Source organism: Condylura cristata, unplaced genomic scaffold, assembly GCF_000260355.1.
Source record: "Condylura cristata isolate star-nosed mole 26May11 unplaced genomic scaffold, ConCri1.0 scaffold00040, whole genome shotgun sequence".
NCBI classification, from domain to species: domain Eukaryota; kingdom Metazoa; phylum Chordata; class Mammalia; order Eulipotyphla; family Talpidae; genus Condylura; species Condylura cristata.
In genome coordinates, this window is record NW_004567141.1 from 3,834,162 (window position 1) to 3,856,304 (window position 22,143).

The 22,143-nt window shown below is 51.1% G+C and overlaps 1 protein-coding gene across 1 annotated transcript in view; it reads left to right on the top strand.

Moving 5' to 3' along the window:
• IL6R (interleukin 6 receptor) overlaps positions 1-22,143 on the top strand; it is a gene marked incomplete at its 5' end in the record, with an annotated part of 45,446 nt that overhangs the window by 15,944 nt on the left and 7,359 nt on the right. The window contains 8 exons of the mRNA XM_012733254.1: positions 1,838-2,086; positions 2,947-3,070; positions 5,558-5,742; positions 5,977-6,143; positions 6,654-6,795; positions 17,204-17,250; positions 18,342-18,411; positions 21,351-21,444. Coding sequence (XP_012588708.1) covers positions 1,838-2,086; positions 2,947-3,070; positions 5,558-5,742; positions 5,977-6,143; positions 6,654-6,795; positions 17,204-17,250; positions 18,342-18,411; positions 21,351-21,444 — 1,078 coding nt within the window. The remainder of the gene's footprint in view (positions 1-1,837; positions 2,087-2,946; positions 3,071-5,557; positions 5,743-5,976; positions 6,144-6,653; positions 6,796-17,203; positions 17,251-18,341; positions 18,412-21,350; positions 21,445-22,143) is intronic.

Here is a 22,143-nt window from a genome sequence, read left to right on the forward strand (position 1 = left end):
TGGTGCACGGGTTAAAGTGCAGCACTGTGAAGCTCGCCTTCAGCGCGAGTTCGATCCCTGCCCAGGGGAGGTGACCCACATGGCGCATCAGACCTCTCCTGGCCCGCCCGCTGCTCCCCTCAGCAATATAACTCATCAGTCAACCTGTCCTGCTCGCCACAATGTCTCTGGTGAATTCTCTCACCCCCTACCCTGCACCTCTGGCCTGCTCCCCAGTTCTGTGTACATAAATAAAATAAATCTTTTTAAAAAAGAAAATAATATATTAAAAAAAAGAAAGCTCAAAAATTAAGCAAAATTAAGAAAAGTGTAGGGCTACACAAGCAGTGACCCTACCTTTAAAAGCGAGAGATGATAAATCCGAAATGTACTGTCTAAGCAGGGAGGATGTGGGCTGCAGAAACAAAGAGGGGATTTCAGAGACAACGGTGGTATGATTTGGTAAGCGCTCTGGCTGTTTCATGCTCTGTGATTTCCATGTACATGCATATATTAATTTACATGCCTTTATACTATATTACACATTTCAAAACAATATTTGAAATGCTGGAAATATATTACTAAAGACTAAATATGAAAGGTGTACTGGAGTCAGAATTTTCCACACTCTTTTTAAGCCCTTGGGCTCAGAAGGACCCTCAGTGGGCTTTGGCTCAGGGGACTGAGCTTTGGCTGATGTTCGGGATACAGTGTCCTCTACCCCGCTTGTGCAAGTGAGTGTGTCCTTGAGAGCAGGATCTTCCTATTACTACTTAATTGTGCCCTCCTCTCTGGTGCCTACCTCTGGAGGCTTCCCTAAATATGTGTTGAACCCAGGACAGAGGGAGGCCTTCTTTGCCCACAGTGGGTAAGGTGAGACCAGAGGAGTCTAAAATACCTTTTAGAACTTGCTTGGCTACACAGTGGGATTTCTCACCCAAAGTCCAAGGCTCTGATAGTGAACTGAATAAAAACTTTAAATGATTGGCTGCTACACTGCCAGGCTTGGGGCAGAGTGCCAGGGTGGAGGCGCTGGCACCGGTGGTAAAGTGAGAAGACAACTTGACAGGAGCCTGGGTACCCAGGCAGGAGCTCTCTGTGTCCTTCCTTGTCCATGTCCCTGATTTCTGGACTGTGACTGGTCCTGGGGAGTGTCCTGGGTGTCACCGATCCTGAGTCCCTCCTCTCTGACTGCTACCTCGGGAAGATGGGAGCTCGGTGAGCGTCTCAGGTGTGGGGTGGGAACTCCTTCCCAGCAAGAAGGGCTGGCAGATCAGAGACCCTGATGCTGCCACTCCTGGTGCAGAATCACGGCTGGGCGGTGAGATTGGGTGTGCAGGTAGGGCCATGGAAACCTGGGGCCAGATGCTTCGCTGCTGCTTGCTGGGAAATGGCTAACCATTTGGCTTAAAGACCATGTGTACTTAACCCCCATCCCTGTCTGCTCAGTTCTCAGCAGGTTGGACTAATTTATTTTATTGGTTAATATATCAATCCAAGGTGGTTGTACTAATATATTTCTTAAAACCTATACTAAAATTTTCCCCTTTAACCTTGGACTTCATGCTCTGGGCAGTGGCAGGCCGATGAAAGGTTTCTAATTTTTAGAAGAATGGGGTGGTCAGACCCCAGCTTTAGGAGGCTCTCTGGGCAGCTGGGTGGAGGAGGGCCAAGCTGCGGTGCAGAGACCCCTGGGAGGCCATGGCTGTAAACCCAGCTAATCTAGGCTGGGGTGACAGAGCCTGGACCAGTGGAGGGACTTGAGGTGCTGAGAGCTGAAGCCTTCTGTGGCTTCCCCAGCTCAGAAACAGGTCCCTCCCCCAGCTACTGTGGCCTGACTGTGTCTTTCCCTCCCCAGAGGTGGCCGGTGATGTGCTGACTAGCTTGCCCGGGGGCAGTGTTACTCTGACCTGCCCAGGCGGGGACCCAGGAAACAACGCCACCATTCACTGGGTGCATAGCAGCCCAGCGCCAGGCACACACCACAGCAGAAGGGCTGGAGTGGGAAGGAGGCTGCTTCTGAGGTCGGTGCAGCTCAGCGACTCTGGAAACTACTCGTGCTTCCAGGATGGCCGTCTCGCTGGGACTGTGCGTTTGCTGGTGGACGGTGAGTGGTGTCCTCCGAGCTCTCCAGCTCTCCCAGAGTAGTGCTGCACATTCCTGAGAGATGCCCTGTCCGACCCTTCCGACTCCTACCATTTCCTTGGTCTAAGAATTTCGGGGAAGGCCCATGGTGCCTGCCAGCGGGACTGGCAGAGGTCCCCAGAGGGTGGAGACCTCTGGCTGATGGGGATGCCGTCCAGCTGGCCTCATGCAGTGAGAGCTTCAGGCGCACTGGTTAGTAGTATGTGTGTGGGAGGTGGGGGTGGGGGCAGGAACGAGGTGGCCTGGGGTTCAGTCCTCCTCCCTCGAGGCACCCATAGCATGGTGCTGAAAACTGCAGCCCACATTAAACTCTTAACTTTATTTTTAGACTTTGCAGGTTCTTAGCTTCCTGGAATCTGCATAAAAATTCTGTAGCGCCAGATGCCCTGAGTGCCAGGCCCTGTGCCAGGCGCTTTCTCCCTGGTCTTTCTCTCCCTCCAATGACCCTGTGAGGAAAAGTCTCCATTTTCTTCTTCTCCTTATATCATCATTTAATCTTATGGCAGGAAACTGAAGAGACTGGGACTGGCCCAAAGCCATACAACCAGGCCCACGTGACGCCAAAGCTCTAGTCTTTGGTCGCCGCTCTCCCTTTATAGGAGTTTGCTTCCTGGGGGCTTCCCTTCCCTTCTCTTGTGTTGTCCCAACACAAGACCGTTACTGTCCTTTGCTTTTCCACAGTCAGAGCTGTGTGTGGCAGCTGACCATGCTGTTCTGGGTCACGGTTGCCTCATCGGTGGCCTGGGGAGGAGCTGTGTGAAGTGCTCCCCTCAGGAGGGAGCTGAGCTGTGCTCCTTCCTTATGTCTGCTGTATTCTCCCAGTTCCCCTTGAGGAGCCGCAGCTCTCCTGCTTCCGAAAGAGCCTCCTCAGTAACGTTGGCTGTGAGTGGAGTCCGCCACGTCCCCCCTCCCCGATGACCAAGGCCGTGTTACTGTGGAAGAAGCTGTAAGTATCCCCTGAGCTGGGCTGTGTCTTCTCCATCCTATTGGCTCTCAGAGGAGCCAAGTGGAAATGACTGGCCAGCGACTCTGAAATTTTATCATCGGCAAGTGTCCTTTGGGGTGAGGAGGACGAGCGAGAGTGGAACAGCGACTTGCTGGACAGTGTGCTGTGAGCTGTGTCCTGCTAACACGCCTTACGGCCATGGGCAGCAGGCAGTATTCTTCTCTTCTCATAGCTGGAGAAACTGAGGTGGGGAGAGTGACTCACTTGTGATGCGGTGATCCAGCTAGTAAGCTGGTTCTCTTGGGAATCAATCCCTGTCCTCCTCCGCCCCATCCTGCCCCTCCCCATCTGTCCAATTTCATTCAAAATACAAAGGTTTGGGGAGTTGGTCTGAAAAAGATGCACATGTCCCTGGGTCCCTGGAAGACAGTGCTTCTGCTGAGTGTGGGGTCAGAGGTCCTCCCGGCTGGAAGGGTCGGCTCATCCGAGACCCCGATCCTGCCAGTCCTGGTGCAGAATCGCAGGTGCGAGGCAGCCAGCTTTTCATCCGCCTCTTGACTCTGTGCGTGTGTGTGTGCGTGTGTGTGCATGGGTGTTGGGTGCGTGTCCTTTTTAGACTCCATTGCAGAGGCGGAGGAGGGGCAGTGGTGACAGGGTGGGAGAGGTCAAGGGCAGGTTACAGCTGCCTGGTGGAGGCCCCCGTGTCTCCAGGAAACCGCACAAAATGGGGGACCTGGCATGAATTCAGGCAGGTAGAAAATGCTAGCACCGAGCATACCTCTGTGGTTCTGCCTCTCTCCTTCCCAGACGGAAGGCCCCTTCGTCCAGATATTCAGAGTTTTTTGCACTATTGATCACTAGGACAGCAAAAACCTGAGGGTGCTGTCGACAGGGTGGTTTAGCTTCTTCTGCGCCTGTCTTCAGATGGGCCTGGCAGTAAACTTAATGCTTTGGTCTCCACGTAGAAATGCGGCGATTGCCCGGCTGTGGACACAGCCGGTGGGACTGTTTGCTCGTGCTCCCAGCGGGGAAGACCCGAGATCTCCACAACCCGCAGCTATGTTTGGCCACAAAGTGGGGCCTCGAGGCATTGTCCCAAAGACAGGATGCCCACAGTGGCTGGTTGCTGTCGGCACCAGTCCACGGAAAGCTTACTCAGCGGAACTTCAAGTATTGGTAGAATGCTTTGTGCCTTGACAGTAAGCGTGAGAGGACCTGAAGCTTCAGCTCACATATCCGCCTGCCAGCAGCCTCAGGCACTTCCGTCCTCCTCCTGGTTTGTCATAACTATTGACCTTTAAAAAGAGCTTCCATTTCAATCTCAGCTTGAGTAAAATTCGCTTCCATAAAAGGGGCATCTGGCCGAACTGAGAAAGGCGGAGGGAGGGGAGACGCCTGTGGAGCCTCAGGAATCCCAGCACCCGCAGCCCCACCCAGGCCCGGGACTGCGGGTGGGTGAAACAGGCCCTGAGGGAGACTTGGTGTGATCTGCTTTCCCTTGGCGTGTGCACACACTCACCCTCAGTTGCCCCCATGGGCTCACCCACTCATTCCAGGGGTGACTACAGCATCTTCTGTGGGACACTCTACTGGGGCTGACACAGAACAAGTTGGGGCTCTGGTCCTCAAACCCCAGAGAGTTGCCCCCATGGGCTCACCCACTCATTCCAGGGGTGACTACAGCATCTTCTGTGGGACACTCTACTGGGGCTGACACAGAACAAGTTGGGGCTCTGGTCCTCAAACCCCAGAGGCGGGCATGCCTGTAGGCCAGCTCACCGCCAGCTTCTGGGCGCTGGGCGGTGTTGCAGGGAGGTGCTCCCTCAGATTGAGAAGGAAGGGGGCCTTGGATCCAAAGCCCAGTCAGGGCTGGGGTGCCTCACCCAGCAGCAAGGCGGCCATGGCCTCACATGCCCACACCTGTCCTGAGTGGGCGAAGTCTCAGGCTTTGCCAGGCTGATGGGATGGTGTCTGACTGACTCACCTTGAATGTCTGCAGTGATGCAGATCCTTGGCTGGGCTCACCTGGCGGACACGCCCGCTGCAGCACTGCTGCCCCTGGGGAGCTTTTCCACTGGGGTCCCTGCCACTGAGGGCAGGCCTTTTTTGTTAGTGCCTGAGGCCGGGGCCCCTCTGGACTCCTTCCCGATGTCCCGCAGAGCTGAGCACGCAGGGCCTGGCCGGACACAAGAATGCACTCCTCCGCCAACCTCAGTGCCCTCTGGTTCGGGACCTTTGGCTGTGCTGTGCCAAGAGCTAAGCGATGTTTTAACACATTTTTTAATGAGTCCTCACAACCCCCGTGACCTGGGCACTATGAATAATTTCCATTTTCAAGAGGTAAAGTAGCTTTGAAGATGTTGATGAATTTACTTGAAGTCACAGAGCTAAGTGTGGGGCTGGGGTTAACCTCGGGGGTCAGCCCCCCTTTTCTCCTCAGCTGAGTAAGTGTAGCTGAAAGCCAGCCCTGTCTTTGTTTTGCGCTAGCAGTCCGAACAGCCCGCTGGAGGACTTCTCGGAGCCATGCCAGTATTCCCAGGAGGCACAGAAGTTCTCCTGCCAGCTGGCAGTCCCAGAGGGAGACAACTCTTTCTACATAGTGTCTCTGTGCGTCGCCAACGGTGCCGGAAGCAAGTCCAGCAGAACCCAAACATTTAAGGGTTACGGAATCCGTAAGCCATCTCTTCCCATCCCTGCCCTCTCCAGCTGTCCCTTCTCTTTTGCCTCAGTGCAGGCTTCTTGGAGGGGCAGGAGAGGGCTTGGCTGAGTAGGCCCCTTGCAGGGTTTTCCAGCCAGAGGCCGACAGTGGCCGAGGGTGGCCCGTGAGGTGCAGGAATCGGGGCGGGCGGGGCCCTGAGGTGGGGCCTGTGGTCTTGACCAGCAGCCACGCTCCCTCCCCCCTGCAGTGCAGCCAGACCCACCTGTCAACATCAAGGTCACCGCTGTGGACAGAAACCCCCGCTGGCTCAGAGTCACCTGGCAGGACCCCCCATCCTGGAACTCTGATTTCTACAGGCTACAGTTTGAGCTCCGCTACCGGGCTGAACGGTCAAAGACATTTACAACGTGGATGGTAAATTCTTCTTTTACTTCTGAAAGAAAAGTGCCCCAAGGTGCTCAGGGATAGGAAAACGAGTACTAGAAGGAAAAACAAAATGGTTTTGGAGCTCTGCCTTGCAGTGCCTTAGCTGCATGGCCTTGGGTAATCTCTGAACTTTTCTGAGCCTCGATTGCCCCCTTGAGAAACTGCGAATAGTAATGCCTGGCCAGTCTCCTGTCTGCAGGCCTCTCAGTGGAGAGTCTGACCTAGGAAGAGGGTGCCGAGCGCCCTATGGTGCCGAGTCTATGGTGCCTGAGGGTTACCTACAGCTTGGCCTGTGCAGGCCCTGAGGGCAACCCCCATCTTGCTCTGACCCCCTGTGATGTGAACCTCTGGAGCACCTCTGCCCAACTGGGACACGTGCTAGACCTGGCACAGTTTGCAGCCACGGGGCAGGAGGTGTCCAGGGCACCCCTGTCTGCATGGAACTGCCTAATCAGGGCTCCCCTACGCCCCACATGAGTCACTGCCTCCCCGCTTCAGGTCAAGGAGGCCCAACATGACTGCATCATCCGAGACGCCTGGAGCGGCCTGAGGCATGTGGTGCAGCTGCGGGCCCAGGAGGAGTTTGGGCATGGGCTGTGGAGCGAGTGGAGCCACGAGGTCACAGGCATCCCGTGGACAGGTGCGTGGGGGCGCTGGGCGGATGGCTCAGCTTCTTTACGCTGTAAGCTACCTGTTGTGATGTAGCAGGTTACTCTCAAGCTGGGAGTAACTATTGCGACTATTGCGATGGGAACAACTAGAACTATTTATCTGCAGATAAATCAGGGGGGCAACTTTGTGCTGGTGTTACCCAAATCACCCAGGCCGCTGCATCAGGCCTGTGTGCGTGCAGTGGCTTCACTCACGTCTTGGCGACCGAGCGGACTGGTGGCTGGGGCCCGGGTGTCAGAATTACACTGGATGTTGATGGGAAGAGCCACAAGGACTGTAGCTTTTTTAAATCCACCATTATTATGAATACTTTTTACCTTGAAAAAGATGTGAAAGGTATTATTAACTGCTTTTGAGGAATTAGTGAAGTTAGTGTATTCGTTATAGAACATGGAAAATTCCAGAAAAATAGGGAGGTAATAATTACCACCACTTTTTTACCACCAAGAAAAAAACAGTGAGGATGTTCTGGTATATTTCTTTCCTTTTCCTACAGGGGTGTGTGTCTTATGAGGATTCCCATGTTATTAAATATTTCTGGGAATGTATTGTTTAGTAACTGCATGATTAATGGTTTATTTTTTTAACCCATGGGATTTTTTTAACTTTTTTTTTTTAAAATCAAATTAATACATGCCATAGCAAGGAAGCAAAGAAGGGCTATAATAACAAGCACTGTCCCTTGCTCCACCCCTTCCCATTTCTAGTCCTGCTTCTAGGGTAAGCTACTTGACTTTCTGTTTCTAGTTCTTCTGGGGGGCCCTTGTTAACTCCATCAACAAGCCGATATGTCTGGGTACTTTTCTTTTCTCAGAAAACAAGGTGAGACATTTTGACTCCTGACTCCTTCCTATAATAGATCAGGTCTGGGCCCTCCCTGGTGGCACAGTGGATTAAAGCACAGCACTGAGAAGCTAAAGCCACTTCCACATGAGTTCGATCTCCCCCTGCCCCAGAGGTGACCCACATGGCGAGGCAGACCTCTCCTGACCCGCCCGCTGCTCCCCTCAGCAGTGTATTCATCGATCTGCCTGTTCTGCTCCCCACTCTGTCTCTGGTGAATCCTCTCACCATCCCTGCACCTCTGGCCTGTACCCAGTTCTGTATCCATAAATAAATAAATCTGAAAAAAAAAAAAAAAAAAGATCAGGACTTAGCAAACCTAGGCCCAGTGCAGGAATTTCCCTGACTTTGTCCTAGAGAGTGGTCACCCACCCACCCTTGAGTGCTCCCAGCTCAGGGACGCCAGTAGCCCGTTTCATAGTTCCTGGCATTGTGGTATGACTTCCAGGCTTGCTTTGCTGTCCGTTCTCTTAGCCTCCCAGCATAGTTGAACCAAATTAATTGTTTTTAAATGCCAGGTAGTTAAAACAAAAAGAAAATAAAATACCCATTTATTTGGTTTTTTTTTTTTTATGGAAAAAAGGAAAAGAAATGGCATCAATTGCCCGGGCCCAACCCTACCCTGAAACTTTCTCCCACTCCTTGATCCAGGGAGAAGTGTTTGTTCAGTTGAGGGCTGCAACACTGGGTAAGTCTGCACTTTTACAGGCTGTGGTACTGCGTCACACCGACGCCCAGGCACCATTGCAGTCCACTGGGCTCCTCCCACACCCTGTTCCCTCCACCCCCCCTTCCCTCTGGTAGTCTCAATTATAGTGAGATTTCTGGAGTTTGTAACTGGTTTGGCCTTGTCTGACCCTTTGTTTTCTTTCTCTATATTTCACATAGAAGTGGAGTCATCTGGTATTTGTGTTTCTGTTCTGACTTATCTTGCTTATTAGCTTTTTCCCCTCCAGCTGAGGGAAGAGCTGAGCGCTCTGTGCTTTATGGCTGCATCTATACACCGCATCGTCTTAACCCATTTCTCTGTTGCTGTGTAAGTCCCGTGACTTGGGTATTGTAAATATGCCCTGGACACAGAGTATAATACCCTGTGAGTTGGTATATTTGCATCCTCTGGGTGGATGCTTAGGGGAGTGGGATTGCTGGATCATACGCTAGATTTCCTTTTAACATCATGGAGGGAGAATAGACTGTGCCTCCTCCCCTAGAGGGGTGATGTGATGTAACGGTGTCTCCTCCCCCCCTGGATGCAGAGTGGGGTCCTCATTTCTCTTGTCACAGGAGAGTCAGAGGAGTGTGGGCTGGTGTGCAGGGTGTTTTCCTAACTGGATGTGCACTGTCGAGTCCAGGGGCAGGTTCTTGCTGACACCGCCCCCATCTGTGCATCAAGAACAGAGGGAACTTTTTACTGTACCCTCTTTACAAAAGCTAATTTCCTGCTAAGACCTGGCCAAGATGATCCACTTCTTGAGACTTAGGTCACCTAGTAGAACGGTGTAAGTAAATCCAAACATACCTCTGGCCAGATTGTGTTGGCCATGGTTACCTTTGACTTGTATACACTTTGAGCTAAAACATTCATTATCTGCATGTCAGGCACTAAATAATCTTGGGAGCCTTTGCAAGACAGGAAAATGTGCAGAGGGAGCGGTCCAGCTACAAGCCCACACTTGTTTATGTTTTATACCAGCCACTTCATTTCCTTGATCACAGTTTAAGAAATCCTGTTTTGTTAGAAAGCTCTTTCTTTTAAAGGTTTTTTCAATTGTGCAAAATATACATCATTTTTAAAATTACAATTTAAATCCTCTTAAGCATACAGGACAGTGGTATTAAGTACATTCGCATTGTTGCGCTAACATCACTACAGCTCATCTCCAGAATTTTTCCATCTTGCCGTATACCAGTTAAACACTTGGCTTCCCATTCCCGACACCCCAGCCCCTGACAACTACCATTTTGATTTTACTACCTCATATAAGTGAAGTCATATAGTATTTGTCTTCTTGTGACTGGCTAGTTGTACTTAACGTGATGTCTTCTGGGCTTACTCATACTGTAGCAAGCGTCAGAACTGCTCCCTTTTTAAGGCTGACTAATATTCCATCATAGAACATTAAGTCACATGTCGTTAGTGATGTTTCTGCCAACGACAAGGCCAAGATGTGATGACTTTCCCAAGGGTTGTACCATTCAGACTAGGGGGTAGCAGGCTGTACCAAGGTTTGTGGAATTGCACTTAATGACGTCAGCACTTCCATGACTCATTCCTGAGAATGTGCCCTGCTACAAATCAATGTATGACTGTACACCCCATTTTGCTTAACCATTCACCTGTGAATGGACACTTTGGTTGTGTCCACCTTTTGGCTATTGTGAAGAGCATAGCTCTGAACATGGGTGTACAAATATTTGTGTGGGTTCCAGTTCTTAATTCTTTTGAATTGCTAGAGGTGGAAACGCTATGTCCTATGGTAGTTCTATTGTTAACTTTTTGAGGAAATGCCATTGTGTTTTCCACAGTGGCTGCATCACTACCTTCTGCATCAGCATTAAATAGGGTTCTGATCTCTTTATATTCTTGTCAACACTTGTTATTTTGTTTTCTTCTCTTTTTGATACTAGCTATCCTAATAGGATTGGATGGCATAGTTTAGTTTGCATTTCTATAGTGATTAGTGATGGGGAGCATCTTTTCTGTGTTTATGGGCCATTTTTATGTCTTTTTTTTTAAGTTTATTTATTTATGCATACAGAACTGGCATACAGGCCAGAAGTGTGGGGGAGGTAAAAGGCTTCACCAGAGACAGAGTGGGGAGCAGAACAGGCAGATCGACAAAGTACACTGCTTGGGCGGGAGCAGCGGGCGGGTCAGGAGAGGTCTGTCACGCTGGGGAGGCGTGGGGTGGGTGACCTCCAGTGGGGGGATTGAACTCATGCTGAAGTGGCTTTGGCTTCTTAGTGCTGGGCTTTAACCCGCTGTACCACAGGGAGGGCCTGTATGTCTTTTTTAAAGGACTGTCTATTCAAGTAGGGAGTCATTTCTCATGTGAATCTAACCTAGCCTCACTGAGTTTTGCCCCGTCATCTGGGAGAACCTTGACAAGTCTGCTAATCTGATCTCCATAACTTCTGGCATTTCCAGAGGACCTGCATCTTCCTGGCTCCTCTTCCCAGGCTGTTTTATAGAATGGCTGCAGGCTCTTCAGCTGTCTGATCACCTTCCCCTGAACCTGGCCTCATGTATAAATGTTCCTCTTTAAATTGTTGATGTCCCTTCCAGTGGCAGATGGTGTGGTTGGGCCATCTGGCCAGCACAGGGTACAGTCTCTGACTTTCTGGCCTCAGGCTGCTCCTGTGGCTGCCTGCAGTGACCACGTGAGCTCAGACAGAACACTTGGCTTCTCCCACGTAGCAGCTGAAGAGCTTCAGTTTCCCATCTTGTATACGTGCAGTTTCAGGGCCCTTCAAAGCCCTAGTAGTGAATATATTCAAGAGAAAAATTAGCTGCTTTACTCTCCATTGAGAACCAAAGGGACGTGGATGATTCTGATCCAGAGGGATTTAGGTCAGCTCTTCAGAAAATGAGAGGAAGGTTGGGAGGTTGGGCAGTTATATAGCTGTTTGGGGTCTGTCAGGGTACTGGATCTGGTGTCAGTGGGCTTCCCAACCCCAAGGGCCCCCAGCTGTAGGAGTTCAGGCAGACAGGGCGACCTGCCTCCTACTGCTGTGTGCTGTGGTAGAGCCCATGGGGAGCACGATGGGCCTGGGGCCAGGCGCTGTGACCCTTCCAAAGGTACCTCTCGGAGCATAGCCTTTGTCTGTGAAGTGCAGATGTGACCTGTCTTGTGGCTCAGAGAGGTTTTATGAGTCCGGTGGAAAAGAAGCCTTTATAAATAAATTGTATTACAAATGTAGAGGGATTGGCAATTCCAGCAGTGTTGGGGGTGAAGAGAGTGAGTGTCCAGAATCCCGACCTCAGGTACCATCTTGGACCCACTGAGTCTGGAGGGGAAAGTAGGAGGATGTTGAGAGTGTTCCCAGTAATTGTAGAAGGTGCTGGGGGGCAAGAAAGGGGGCCCATTGTGTGGTTAGAGGGTGGATCAGTTGTTTGTTGGGGTGGTGGAAAGAATGGGAAAAACTTCATGGAGGAGGTGACATTTGCGTTGCATCTTAGAGGACGTTTCCGGTGGAGAGGAGATTGCTTACGCGCAGAGGGAAGAGCAGGCACAAAGGCTTAGACTGCAAACAGGGGAGGGCTGCCGTTGGGGCTGGAGCATAGGTGTTTGGGTGGGAGGCCCAAGTGGAGCAGGTGCACCTCCCCGTGGAAGCAGGTGCACCTCCCCATGGATGCAGGTGCACCTCTCCGTGGAAGGCCTTCTCGAGAGTGGGGGTGGGGCAGAGAGCTGAGGGGCCTGGGCTTCTGAAGATGCTGCCTCCTTGAAGCTGGGGCCCGAAAGGGTGACGAGTGGCACCTTCTAGGGCTCCTGCCTGGCCACCAAGGGCAGCATCTGTGGTAGTGGCTTGGCAAGACTGTGCCACTGAAGTCAGGGCAGGAAGAGGACAGGGGACGGGTCAGCAGCTCCCCCCAGAGTGGGGTCTCTAGCACACTTACCTCTGATAGGGCTGGCAGGGCTGGTGTCCAGAGAGTCTGTGGTCCCCAGGAGACCTTTTGCATATAGCAAGCTTGGGGGCAGAGTGTCTGGGGACTTCTTAAGGCACAGGAGGGTCATTTTTCGCCCTCTTAATTTACTCTGATAGCCAGCCTACTTCAACCCAGAAACGAATTAGAACATGTGACAGGTGGAGAATACACTGAACCCTTTCACTTGTTGGAGGACGGGCTAGAGGTTGCGTTCACAAGGCCTTTGGGGAGCCCTGAGGCCAGGGCTGGGGATCCTGTGGCAGGGAGTCTCCCTGGCCTAGTTCCCTGCATGCAGCTGTGTGTCGTCTCCAGCCCTCGGGTTATTCCGACTCTGGGGTGCCTTTTGTTCTCCTCAGCAACTCCAAGTGGGAACTCCTGCAGGATCAGGAGCACGTGGACACGCACCTCTGAGGGGTCTTGCCCTGCTCACACCTTGCTGTGGAGCCCACACACCCCCTCCTGGGCTGACTCCCACAGCTCTCTCAGAGTGCCCTCCTGGGCAGCCTCGCCATTCCTCTTTTATCTATCTGTGGCCACTCAGAGACTGCTTTTGAGTCAGACAGATTCCGGCCCTTACTAACCGGACTTCTTGGAGTATCCAGCAGACCTTGCCTTTGCAAATTAGTCAAGTGGGGATAATAATGCCTGCCTCAGACCCTCCCCCTCGTACCCCCCGACCTCTAGCCCGAACCCACAAAGTCACCATACAGGGTTGTGCGGATTGGACAAGATGGAAAGTTGTTAGCAAAGAGCCTGGCGTGTGGTCGGCATACAAGAATGTCAGTGCTGCTGTTACCGGTGTCTCCAGGTCAGAGCTGCCTCTGGTTTCACATCTGCACCTGCCAGGACATCTGTCGGGTCTGCCCTCCTGTGCCAACCCAAACTGAACACTTCATGGTCCTCGTAAACCTCCCTGTGGTCCATGTCCAGCGAGGACCACCTGGCCAGCTAGCCGGGCCGAGATTCTGCAGGACGATGCGCCAGATGGCGCCTCCCTTGGAGGGCTTTGCATGCGTTGACGCGTTGTTATGGCAGGCCTCCAGCAGGCCTGCCTGGGGCTCCAGCGCCCGCACCCCCACACCACAGCCACGGGCATCTTTCTCAGTAAGCCCCACTGCTGCTCCCACCCCCGGGTGCAGCCCGGTCCCCCGGCTTGGTGCAGAGGGCCTCGGGGCTGCCCCCCCGTGGCACCCCCACGTGGCACCCCCCCGTGGCACCCTCGCCCACCTTTCTCTCCTGCGGGACTGCAGCTGGCCCCCCGCCTGGGCGCTGCCCTCCCTCGTACGCTGGCATCCTCTGTGCACTCGCCGCCCCAGGCGCCCATCCCACCTCACCACCTCCACACCCTGAGCACCGTCAGAGGTTCCAGGCTAGGGGATTTCCCAGGACTGTAAGATTTCAAGAAACCATAAAAAATGAAACAGCTAAGTTGAAAATAGCTCCTGCCACGTGCCATCACCATTTTATAAAAGAGACGGGAGCACTCCTTTAAAAAAAAAAAAGTTTATTTTTACATCATTTTGTGCATTTTCCATCTCAGTTGTAATCCCTGTGGGCTTCCCATCACCAAATCACCCAACCGTGTGCCATCACCATAGTCCGGTGCATTTCTTTCCCCAACTCCACCCCCATAAAATGTCTCTAGTATGAAGCTGTTCATTATTATCATTTTCTCGCCTGGTCCATTATGCTCCTGCTATGAGTGAAACCATCCAGTATTTTTCCTTTTCTTTCTGGCTTATCTCACTAAGCGTGATCTCTTCCAGCTCCATCCATGTTGCTGCAAAAGACGTGTGTTTCTCTTTTTTGGTTGCTGAGTAATATTCCACTGTGTATATGTACCACATCTTTCTAATCCAGTCATCTACTTTTGGGCATTTGGGTTGTTTCCATGTCTTTCCGATTGTGAACAAAGCAGCAGTAAACATGGGGGTGCAGGTATCTTTTTGAATCAGTGTTTTTGGGGCACTCCTTTTTTTTTAAGGCATACAAGAACTGGGGTGCGGGGGTGAGAGGATTCACCAAAGACCGAGTGGGGGAGCAGAACGGGTGAGACAGGAGCGTTCTGCCGTGCCATGTGGGTCACCCTCCCTGGCTGGGGATCGAACTTCTGCTGCAGTGGCTACAAATGGCTTCATCGTGGTGAGATTTAACCCCTGTGCTACCAGGGAGGCCAGCACAGGCCCAGGCTGACAGGCCCTCACTGGCTCCACACATGGGGTCCATGTCAGTGTAGCCTGTGTTGGCCTTTTGCCTCAGACCTATAGACCTCCCTAACCCTCCTGGGTAGAGCTTGACCCGGCTGAGGTGATTTTCTTCTCCTCGGTGAAGTGATTTATTTATTCATTTATTTTTCTTCTTCATGAAGAGAGGAGCAGTGATAACCTTTCTGGTTGGTTGAAGCTGTGAATCGAGAGAGGAAGGAGGTGCTGAGTGGAGTCTGCCGCTGTCCTCAGGCAGTGGGTCTCCTCCGCCCCTTTCCTGCCATTCACTGGCTCTCCCTTGTTCCCCCATGTCTCTGCCACCCTATGGCCTCCCTTCTTTCTTTTTCATCTTCCTAGTCTCAGCCCAATTCTATTTTCCCTCTCTTTGCCATCCCTGAGTTTCATTCAGTAGCTTATATCTTAATTGGTCATGATATACAAATTAGAAATATTTTGTTAGAAAAAAGATTGTGCCCACCCTGGTGGCTCAGCAGGTTAAAGTGCAGCACTGTGAAGTGATCCACAGCCACTGCAGCATGAGTTCTATTCCCGGACAGGGAACTGACCCACGTGGCACGGCAGACCTCTCTGACTCGCCTACTGCTCCCCTCAACACTGTACTTTGTTGATCTGCCTGTTCTGCTCCCCACTCTGTCTCTGGCAAATTCTTTTGTCCCCCACCTCTGGCCTGTACCCCATATCTTATATGCAGAAGTAAGTAAATCTTTAAAAAAATGTTCTATGTTCTCTTTGCACCTCCCCTCCAGTCTTATTGAGAGGTAACTGACATATAGCATTGTTTCAAGTTCAAGGCAGACAGCATAATGACTCATAACTTTTATATATTGTGAAATAAGCACAATAGAACTAGTCAGCATCTATCACCTCAAGTAGTTACGATTTGCCTCTTGCACTAAGAATTTTTAAGATCTATCCTTAATGTATACAATACACCATTCTATTGTATACAAAACAGTATTATTAAGTATAGTCACCACGCTGCAATTACACCCCTAGGACTTCTGTTCTCTGTTCTTAATTGTTGGGTCAGTTTTTATACAAATGTCATTGTGCACCAGGTCAGTGCTAGGTGCTCTCAGCATGTGATCTCAGGCCATCTGTGGGAGGGAACCATCCCTCTTGTTTAGAAATGAAGGAAAAAAGTCTAAAGAGTTTAAGTGTCTCTGCCAAAGTTGCACATCTGGTGTGAAGGCCTCTGCCATCTTATATTAGACTCCTCTGTTGTAACCCCCCAGCAAGTGAACTGAGGCCGGTTCTCAAATTAAGGGACATAAGTTCCTTGTTTCAAAATTCAGATGTGGGGGGATGAAAACCCTAGCTTGTATGGTCTTCTATTAATCTCACTGAACATTGTCATTCATTCATTCATTTTGTTATGAATACAAAAGTACACCTTTCAGTCCTGGGAATATTAATATGATAGAAAGATTCCACCATTAATGTTCCTAACAGCCTTTTCTTCTTAAGTGAGTCCCCATAAGTGAAATTTTACTAGTGACATAGTTTTTCAGCAAGATGCCAGGCCGGTACTAAGTATTGACTTACAAAAATGACTAAGATAGAGTTCCTGAATTTGAGAAGAGCTGAATGTAGCTGATTTCTAAAATAAAGGTGAAAGTTTCATTCTTGGAGTCAGAAATTTTTGCCATTCATTTTGCCCCAGATGCAGAGTGGGGAATAACAGCACCTGTCTCAGGTATTGTGAGAGGCTACTTGCTGTCTCACCTCAGACAAACTTCTGTCTCTGGGCCTGTCTGTGCAACAGGAAGGTGAGCTTAGCCCTCTGCCTCTCCTTCCTGCTCTGTGTGATTTTCTCCCCTTTGGCCTGGCATCTTCCCACGGGGAATTCACTCAAGAGCAGACGCACGTCACCCTCTCCTTTGCCCACTTGCTAGAGTCATTTTCTACTCCTGGCTCAGGGGCTCCGCATCTCTGTGTAAGGCACTTCTGTTGGATTTGTAACTTCTCAGTGGAAAACTGATGAACTGAAAAAATGTTTTAAAGTCCCGAGCATTCCACTCCTTGCTTGTGATGGGTCAACTCCTGGTCCCTGTGGCCCATGGGTGAGCTCCTACTGTTTTGGCGCAGTGCTTGCTGCTAAGCCCAGCCTTGGGCTCCTGCTGCTCTGGGGGTTCCCACGAGAAACACGGTTCCCATGGAGGGGGGCCCTCGTGAGGTCGTCTTGTCCACACCCTTTCTCGGACAAAGTGTACAAGGCTGTCCCAGTGTATGAGAATTTTTTTTATATTGAATACTTTCTCTTACAAAAGTAGATAGAAGGAGATTGAAGTTTTAGTATCTGTTGGGTGTATTCTTTCAATTTTTTCTTACTGTGTGTGTATAGTATATAACATACCATAAGTAATGATGAAAATACATTTCTTTAGAAATTTTGGATCATGCTATGTGATATCCTCTTGCCTGCATATTTCATATATTATGGAATGTCCTCAGCATTTTCCTAAAACATTTTCAAAGCTGTTTACAACATAAGACTGGGCCATAATTTATAAAAGTAGTCCCTAAGGGGGGGGGCGGATTTGATTATTTTCAACATTATACTTTTCTAAATAAACGTCGTTAGGACTTCTGCTCCGGGCGCTCTCCGGTAGGCCTTCCCGGCACATGAATCATGAGTAATGTGCCTTCTCTCCCCACAGAGTCCAGGCCTTCTCACACTGAGACCGAGGTTCCCCGCTCCACGCAGGTGAGTGGGCTCCTGCCCTTGTAAAAGATCAAGGGCTGCAGCCACCGGCTGGGACTGCCGACTGGCACCAGGCAGAATTTGGCTCAAATCTCACCTCTGCCGCTTACTAGAAGCGTGTTGTGGGCACGTGAAAATCTCCGTGAAATGAGGAAACAGCAGCATCTCGTCCAGGGCCGCTGTGACGGCGGCCAGTGCAGAGCGGCTGGACTGACCTCTGGAGCTGCTGTGTCGAGCGGCTGCTGGCTCCTCATTCTGAGGCTTAGCCCGCACCCCACATTCAATTCATCCGTGCCCTTTCCCTGGGGACTTCTGGTGTCATAATTTTCTGGAAAGAGGATTACCACTGAAGCTACTTAACAAATCCTTGAATAATCCAATTTCTCAAGCAACTACAGTGCCTCCCGTGGCCCTTAATTCTCTAAGTGCTGGCTGGGAGGCTCAGCCGCCCTGGAGCTGGGCAGCACGGGGAAGGTGTGCGGAGTCCTGCCTCCACGCAGGCTGTCCAGCACCGGAAGCAGCTCCGGGATGAAGTCCATGCCCATGGGCCTGAGAGCTCCCGGGACAGGTGTAGAGGAACTGACACTGACCACCAGCTTGCCGAGCCCAGCCAGGCACTGGCCTTGCTCTTACTATCACACTTGATCTGCAGGTTAACTGAGATTCAGAATGCCAGGACGGTTGTGCCTGCAGAGGGAGAAAACTGCCACCTGCTTGGGTTAGGAAACCTGCCCATGGTCACACGGCTCTAAGTGTGGGTCCAGGATTCAAGTCTGGGCTTTTCCCAGCAAGCGATGGCACGTCCACCCTGGCACCAAACCTGGAGGACAACTACCACTGCAGCATAGCTGCCGAACATCTCTTCTGGAAGGTGTTGGGCTCTCAAGCTCTTGGTAGGGAGGCGAGTGGACGAAACAGGCAAGGTATAGATGCAAATAACGCAAATAACAGAGTAAAAGTTGAGCGTGCGGGGTCAGAAATAGAGAGGCTCACTAGATGGAGAAAGGAAGCGGCTGGATGGAGCGGGGAGGATGAGGGTGGTGCCTCAGCTGGATCCAAAGAAACAGGATTACGGGAAGGAATGTCTCTTTCAGGTACCCACTACTTCTGCAGGCTATGAAGATTCTCTTTCTATGGGTTCTGTCAATGCCACGAGCCTCCCAGGTAAGGGCTGCATCTTCTTGCCTCCCTGTGGTCCAAGGGGAACAAAGGTCAGTCTAGTAATAGGATCAATGTCGGGAATATTCTCTTATTACTTTATACATCCAAATTTGATGTCAGCTAAGATAGAGTGAGGGGATCAGGGGAAGAGTGGAATATCTCACGGTTGGCTCATAGTACAAATGGTTGTGCTCAGGAGTCTGAAATAGAGCACATGGATCCCTAGTTTCAATGCTTCTGATTTCCTATACTTGTAAGATGTGAAAACTTAACATTTGCATCAAATAAGATCACAGGTGCTTTGTTTTCCTACTTGTGTGGGACTCGTGGACCTGGACTCCAGAAGGTCTGTTGTTGTGTAGCTCTGTGTGACGGCTCTCGGCTCTATGAGGAAGTGCCTCATTACCCTGACCTGGGTGGATTCGTGCCCATTGCTGATGCTGGCTGCCCAGGCTATGCCTCCTTGACTGTAAAGCCTTCTTGCTTAGGGAGGCGCCTGGTGCACCCTGGGATAACCTACTAATGTCTGCAGCTAAGCTCCGCACAGCTTCGACTCAGGAAATTGAATCCATCCCTGCTTTCCAGGAGCCTCAAGTCCAGCAGGGCATAGCATAGCAACTGTGACAAAAAGTAGCATGTAGGACTGGCCAAAAGGAGGCACAGACAAAGCAAAGTGGGATTTAGAGATTTGAGTGAGCATGCCCATTTTGGGGGGAGAGTCAGAAATTAGTCTTGAATCATGTGTGCGTGATGGAAGGAGGCTGGGGTGTTGAGGAGTGGCTGTGCTGAGGGGACCCCCCTAGTCTTCTCTGTCCACTCTGGGTAATGAGCTCACCCAACCCCCATGTTCTTCAAGGCCATCTGTGGGCGGATGTCTCCAAGTTTATCTCCACCCCAATCTTGCACTATGACCCAGAGTCATGTAGTCAGTTGCCTGGCTGACATGTCTGCTTGATACTTACAAGAACTTCACACTTAAGGTGTCTGAAACAGCAGGCCTATTTTGACCTGAACCTGTTCTTCCCCATCATCCTCATCTCTGTAACTGACATCACATTTGCTGAGTTGTTTGGGTCCTGTGCATCAGACATTCTTCCTCTTCCTCCCTCGTCCCCTCCTCCCATGCCCAGCCCCTCCACAAGTTCTGTCACTTCCACCTGACACCTTTCCAGAAGCTCACCACTTCTCAGCACCACCCGTTCTAACACTGGCCCAATCCCTGCTAGCTCTCATCCTGTGCAACTTTACGAACTGCCTGCTGATCCACTGGCTTTTGGTTTTTACCCCTAACAGAGTCTTAGAACACAAACCAAGCTCTCCCTGGAGCAACAGTGTCTTTCAGAGAAAAACCAAAGCACTAACAAAGCCCCTAGGCTCTGTGCGGTCAGGCCTCGCCTTTCTTCAGAACTTGCAGTATCTCCTTCGCATCCCTCTCATGCGCTCTGCCTCTTGCAATGCTGCCTGCTCACTCTTCCTTGGAGCACATCTCTACCTCAGGGCCTTTGCACCTGCCACTTGCGCTGCCCAAATGCTCTCCCCCTGACCGCCCCGTGGCCAGCTCCTTTATACTTCCAGGTCTCTGCTGAAATGCCCTTCTCAGGGAGGCTTTTCCTCACCAACCCATCAGACAGAGCTCTTTTTTTCTTCTTGTGCTTTGTCATCATTGCACGTGTAACTACTGACAACATATCGCATATTTCTTGCTTGTTTCCCTTCATTAGGTGTAAAACGTCAGGAGCTTTTTTGTTATCCTTTTGTTTATGGGCCTGAGGCTTAGAACAAAGCACGGCATATGGCAGATACTCAGTAAATATCTATTGAGTGAATGAACAAATACAAGTGTCTGAAGTATTGGTAAATTAATAAGCCAAACATACTGCTTCCTTTATAACTGTCTCTGTCAAGAGAAGGCAGCACACTGGGTGAGACCTGACCTTGTTGTCCATACCCACTAATGGGCTGGACTGCTTGCAAAGCAGGCGTCCAGAGGGCAGCTGGCATGGTGACTGGCAGGCAGTGCCCCCCTCAGCAGTGGAGGCCACTGGGGCCCAAGAGCCTGAACCCCCAGTCCCAGGCGACTATGAGTAACTTCATTCCCAGCAGGAGAGAAGGGTGACTCTGCTTAGCCACGCTCGCTGCACAGTCCTCTCTCTCTCTCTGGCAGCCATGGGAAGGCCATGGCTGCTTGCAAAGCCAGTTGGTTCTCTTGCTCATTCTATGCAATGCTTTGGTGAACCTAGGGCGCTGATGAGCAGCTGGGAGCGTGAAAAGACACATGTGACCTCTGCTCCCAGGGAGCTCAGCGGGAGGTGGAGCTGGCCACATAACAGGGAGAGGCACTTTGCCAGATTGGAGCTCGGGTGACTTCTCAGAGGAAGTCACTTGGTGTGAGACCTGGAGACCAAGTAGAGGGGTGCAGCAAAAGTGGGGAGAAGAGAGAATGTGGATGGATAGCCCCGAGACTGAGAGAACAGGGTGTGTGGGAGATTGAACGAGTTTCTTGCAGCTGGGGCAGGAGCACCAGCTGGAGAGACAGGCACCGGAGAAAACTGCTCCCAAACACCTGATTTAAAGTCCCCAAGCCTTCCCGATATTGGCCTCAATGCAGCTGCCTAAACCTTCTGCGCCTTGTGGGGCAGGCTGACTGCCACTAAAAAGCCATCTGAAAGTGAGTGGGTGCCTGTGGCTGGCCGCAGTTGTGCGGATGCTCTGAGCTTGAGTGTTTCTTGTCAAGTGGTAGATTCCTGGGGTCTGTCAGATTATGCTGGGGATTACTCTTCTAGCGTGGCCTCTGGCCAGATAACTGGCAAGCTTGTCAGGTGGCCTGTGGGTTAGCAGAGCTGTTTCCTCCTCCAGGGGTGAGGTTCTTTTGAGGCTTTGGACAATACCAGCTAAGTGGTTTCCTTCTCTTCTGCTCCTTCCTTCTCCTCCATTTTCTCTAGTGCAAGATTCTTCTTCTATAATGCTGCCCACATTCCTGGTGGCTGGAGGAAGCCTGGCCTTCGGAGTGCTTCTGTGCATCGGCATTGTCCTGAGGTGAGATGGGCCCTGGGGTGGCCCCGTGGTGTTCTCTTTCTCATGGAGTGGCCTGGTCCTCCTAGGGGGTGCAGTGGGCTGGAGAGCCATGGGCGCTTCAAGACATCTTTCAGAGGCAGTAGTCACAATGCTTGTGACAGCTTCAATGAAGGGAAGGAAGAGGTGGGTGGTATCATGTTTAACCTTCAAGCTTCTGGTTTCAGCAATTTGGCAGATGGTCACATGGCTCTGGTGTCATGCTCTAAGACTGGCAGCACTGGCAGAAGAGCACCTTAGTGGAAAAGGTGACTCCACTTTGGGTGCACTAAGTTCAAGGTGCCTGTGAGAACCCCAGGAAGACCAATGTGGTAGACAGTTCAGGAAGTTACAGCAGGTAGAAGGCAGTGGGAGCCCTAGGAGAGGGGGGATGAGGCTGCTGGTCCCACCTAGGGAATTCCAACTCTGAAAAGTTGTGTGGGGCAGGAGGGACCGAGAAAGCGACTGAAATGAAGTGTCCTAAGAGGGACAGAAGAACCAGGGAAGCCTGCTTGTGAAATCCACGGGGACTGTGTGTTAGATATGAAGCCACAACTCAGGCTCAGGAGTTGCAAGATGAACATGACCTGTCCTGTCCTCTGAGAGCCACATAAGAAAAGGACTAAGCTGCCATGTAAGAAACACCAGAGCACAGGTACCTGACCAGATAGCCTTGCAAATGCT